This window comes from Echiichthys vipera (assembly GCF_963691815.1).
Source record: "Echiichthys vipera genome assembly, contig: SCAFFOLD_61, whole genome shotgun sequence".
Lineage (NCBI taxonomy): Eukaryota > Metazoa > Chordata > Actinopteri > Perciformes > Trachinidae > Echiichthys > Echiichthys vipera.
Genome location: NW_028154820.1, coordinates 27,501 through 32,500, shown reverse-complemented (window position 1 = coordinate 32,500; position 5,000 = coordinate 27,501). Strand labels below are relative to the sequence as shown.

Below are 5,000 nucleotides of genomic sequence, written 5' to 3'. Positions count from 1 at the left end.
GTAGAGAGAGAGAGAGACAGGTGAGAGAGAGAGAGACAGACAGACAGGTAGAGAGAGAGAGACAGGTGAGAGAGAGAGAGACAGACAGACAGGGAGAGAGAGAGAGAGACAGACACGTAGAGAGAGACAGGTGAGAGAGAGAGACAGACACGTAGAGAGAGACAGGTGAGAGAGACAGACAGACAGGGAGAGAGAGAGACAGACAGGTAGAGAGAGAGAGAGACAGGTAGAGAGAGACAGGTGAGAGAGAGACAGACAGGTAGAGAGAGAGAGAGACAGGTAGAGACAGGTAGAGAGAGACAGGTGAGAGAGAGAGACAGACAGGTAGAGAGAGAGAGACAGGTAGAGACAGACAGGTGAGAGAGAGAGAGAGAGAGAGAGAGAGACAGGTGAGAGAGAGACAGACAGACAGTTAGAGAGAGAGACAGACAGGTGAGAGAGAGAGAGACAGACAGGTGAGAGAGAGAGAGAGACAGGTGAGAGAGAGAGAGAGACAGGTGAGAGAGAGAGAGAGACAGGTGAGAGACAGACAGGTGAGAGACAGACAGGTGAGAGAGAGACAGACAGGTTCTAAAGGTGCAGAAAGAGGAGGAGACAGTTTTGAAGGTGACGGAGTGAAACACAATCACGTTCATGATCACGTTCACGATCACGTTCACGAACACGTTCACGAACACGTTCACGATCACGATCACGATCACGTTCACGAACACGTTCACGATCACGATCACGTTCACGAACACGTTCACGATCACGTTCACGATCACGATCACGTTCACGAACACGATCACGTTCACGTTCACGAACACGTTCACGAACACGTTCACGATCACGATCACGATCACGTTCACGATCACGTTCACGAACACGTTCACGAACACGTTCACGATCACGATCACGATCACGATCACGTTCACGATCACGATCACGTTCACGATCACGTTCACGAACACGTTCACGAACACGTTCATGTTCACGATCACGTTCACGATCACGTTCACGATCACGTTCACGAACACGTTCACGATCACGATCACGATCACGTTCACGATCACGTTCACGAACACGTTCACGAACACGTTCACGATCACGATCACGTTCACGATCACGATCACGTTCACGATCACGTTCACGATCACGTTCACGATCACGTTCACGAACACGTTCACGAACACGTTCACGTTCACGTTCACGATCACGATCACGTTCACGATCACGTTCACGATCACGTTCACGATCACGTTCACGAACACGTTCACGAACACGTTCACGTTCACGAACACGTTCACGAACACGTTCACGAACACGTTCACGAACACGATCACGTTCACGATCACGTTCACGTTCACGATCACGAACACGTTCACGAACACGTTCATGTTCACGATCACGTTCACGATCACGTTCACGATCACGTTCACGAACACGTTCACGAACACGTTCACGAACACGTTCACGATCACGATCACGATCACGATCACGATCACGATCACGATCACGTTCACGATCACGATCACGATCACGTTCACGATCACGTTCACGTTCACGATCACGTTCACGAACACGTTCACGAACACGTTCACGATCACGATCACGATCACGAACACGTTCACGATCACGTTCACGATCACGAACACGTTCACGATCACGTTCACGATCACGATCACGTTCACGATCACGTTCACGTTCACGATCACGATCACGTTCACGAACACGTTCACGATCACGTTCACGATCACGAACACGATCACGATCACGATCACATTCACGATCACGATCACGTTCACGATCACGATCACGATCACGTTCACGAACACGAACACGATCACGAACACGATCACGTTCACGATCACGTTCACGATCACGTTCACGATCACGTTCACATTTCTCACGACGCTAAAACGACAGGAAGGGAATTAACTTTTTATAAACACGCCATATTAAAGCTAATGCTAGCTCATGTCCTGATGCTGAGTGAAGCTAACGCTAGCTCATGTCCTGATGCTGAGTGAAGCTAACACTAGCTCATGTCCTGATGCTAAGCGAAGCTGACGCTAGCTCATGTCCTCATGCTAAGTTAAGCGACCGCTAGCTCACGTCCTGATGATAAGTGAAGCTAACGCTAGCTCATGTCCTGATGCTAAGTGAAGCTAACGCTAGCTCATGTCCTCATGCTAAGTGAAGCTAGCACTAGCTCATGTCCTGATGCTAAGTGAAGCTAACACTAGCTCATGTCCTGATGCTAAGTGAAGCTAACACTAGCTCATGTCCTGATGCTAAGTGATGCTAACACTAGCTCATGTCCTGATGCTAAGTGAAGCTAACACTAGCTCATGTCCTGATGCTAAGCGAAGCTAACACTAGCTCATGTCCTGATGCTAAGTGCAGGTAACGCTAGCTCATGTCGTGATGCTAAGTGAAGCCAACACTAGCTCATGTCCTGATGCTAAGCGAAGCTGACACTAGCTCATGTCCTGATGCTAAGTGCAGGTAACGCTAGCTCATGTCGTGATGCCAAGTGAAGCCAACACTAGCTCATGTCCTGATGCTAAGTGCGGGTAACGCTAGCTCATGTCCTGATGCTAAGTGCAGGTAACGCTAACTCATGTCGTGATGCTAAGTGAAGCCAGCACTAGCTCATGTCCTGATGCTAAGTGCAGGTAACGCTAGCTCATGTCCTGATGCTAACTGAAGCTAACACTAGCTCATGTCCTGATGCAAAGTGAAGCTAACACTAGCTCATGTCCTGATGCTAAGTGAGGCTAACACTAGCTCATGTCCTGATGCAAAGTGAAGCTAACACTAGCTCATGTCCTGATGCTAAGTGAAGCTAACGCTAGCTTCAGTTCCTCTCAAAGGTCAAAGGGTCAAGAGTGTGAAGGGGGGGGTCGTGGCCAAAGAGCGGCCCGAGGCCCAGAGAGGGCCCCAGAGAGAGGGAGAGGGGCCCAGTTCTGACTGGACTGAGCGGTGTCCCCGTGAATAGTGCCCCCGTTCATTAAGAGACTGCCCTGACCAAGATGGCCGCCGTGTTGGCGTGCCGCTCAGATGAACAGCAGCGACCAATCAGACGCCTGCGTTTATCTGTGAAACATTTTGTCCTGAGCCAATCAACAAACACTAAGTCTCAGTTTCCTGTCCGCTGTGTCGTCGCTCTGACCAATCACAGGGCTGCTCCTCACCTGATGACCCTGAAGGGGGCGGGGCTCCGGCTCGCTGCCACACCGTGGCCTCGGCCGCCAGCCTGCGGATGTAGACCTCGTCCACGTCCAGCAGGATGTTCTCCGGTTTGATGTCCGTGTGGATGATCTTACACTTGGTGTGGAGGTAGTCCAGACCCTGCAGCACCTGAGGGAGCCGAGTCACAGACAACAGGTCCGAGTCACCGACCGAGTCACCGACAACAGGTCCGAGTCACCGACAACAGGTCCGAGTCACCGACCGAGTCACAGACAACAGGTCCGAGTCACCGACAACAGGTCCGAGTCACAGACAACAGGTCCGAGTCACCGACCAAGTCACAGACAACAGGTCCGAGTCACAGACCGAGTCACCGACAACAAGTCCGAGTCACAGACAACAAGTCCGAGTCACAGACAACAGGTCCGAGTCACCGACCGAGTCACAGACAACAGGTCCGAGTCACCGACAACAGGTCCGAGTCACTGACCGAGTCACAGACAACAGGTCCGAGTCACAGACAACAGGTCCGAGTCACAGACAACAGGTCCGAGTCACCGACAACAGGTCCGAGTCACCGACAACAGGTCCGAGTCACCGACAACAGGTCCGAGTCACCGACAACAAGTCCGAGTCACAGACAACAGGTCCGAGTCACAGACAACAGGTCCGAGTCACTGACCGAGTCACAGACAACAGGTCCGAGTCACCGACCGAGTCACAGACAACAGGTCCGAGTCACTGACCGAGTCACAGACAACAGGTCCGAGTCACAGACAACAGGTCCGAGTCACAGACAACAGGTCCGAGTCACCGACAACAGGTCCGAGTCACCGACAACAGGTCCGAGTCACCGACAACAGGTCCGAGTCACCGACAACAAGTCCGAGTCACAGACAACAGGTCCGAGTCACAGACAACAGGTCCGAGTCACTGACCGAGTCACTGACAACAGGTCCGAGTCACCGACAACAAGTCTGAGTCACAGACAACAGGTCCGAGTCACCGACAACAGGTCCGAGTCACCGACCGAGTCACAGACAACAGGTCCGAGTCACTGACCGAGTCACTGACAACAGGTCCGAGTCACCGACAACAAGTCTGAGTCACAGACAACAAGTCTGAGTCACCGACAACAGGTCCGAGTCACAGACAACAGGTCCGAGTCACAGACAACAGGTCCGAGTCACTGACAACAGGTCCGAGTCACTGACAACAGGTCTGAGTCACTGACTGAGTCACCGACAACAGGTCCGAGTCACTGACTGAGTCACTGACAACAGGTCCGAGTCACTGACTGAGTCATCGACAACAGGTCCGAGTCACCGACAACAGGTCCGAGTCACCGAGTCACTGACAGAGTCACAGACAACAGGTCCGAGTCACTGACAACAGGTCAGTTGTTGGGGGGGGGGGGTACCTGTCGGATGATGGTCTTCACGCACACCAGAGGGAGCCCCATGTAGTTTGACTTGATGATCCATTTCAACAGCTGATGACCCAGAACCTCCAGAACCATGCAGACGTCTGAGGAGGGCTGAGGAAGACGACCACGGCACAGACGGACGGGCACAGACGGGCACAGACAGGCACAGACGGACAGACACAGACGGGCACAGACGGACAGAGACAGACACAGACACAGACACAGACACAGACAGACAGAGACAGACGGGCACAGACGGACAGACAGACAGAGACAGACACAGACAGACGGACACAGACAGACAGACAGACGGACACAGACAGACACAGACAGACGGACACAGACAGACGGGCACAGACAGACAGAGACAGACACAGACAGACGGACACAGACACAG

The 5,000-nt window shown here is 52.5% G+C and overlaps 1 protein-coding gene across 2 annotated transcripts in view; it reads right to left on the bottom strand.

Moving 5' to 3' along the window:
• Positions 1 to 5,000, bottom strand: part of srpk3 (SRSF protein kinase 3) — a 32,651-nt gene that overhangs the window by 21,760 nt on the left and 5,891 nt on the right. For both annotated transcript variants that reach the window (XM_083940918.1, XM_083940919.1), the window contains exons 7-8: positions 4,598 to 4,704; positions 3,180 to 3,345 (exon numbers count right to left, since the gene is read on the bottom strand). In XM_083940918.1, coding sequence (XP_083797044.1) covers positions 3,180 to 3,345; positions 4,598 to 4,704 — 273 coding nt within the window. The remainder of the gene's footprint in view (positions 1 to 3,179; positions 3,346 to 4,597; positions 4,705 to 5,000) is intronic.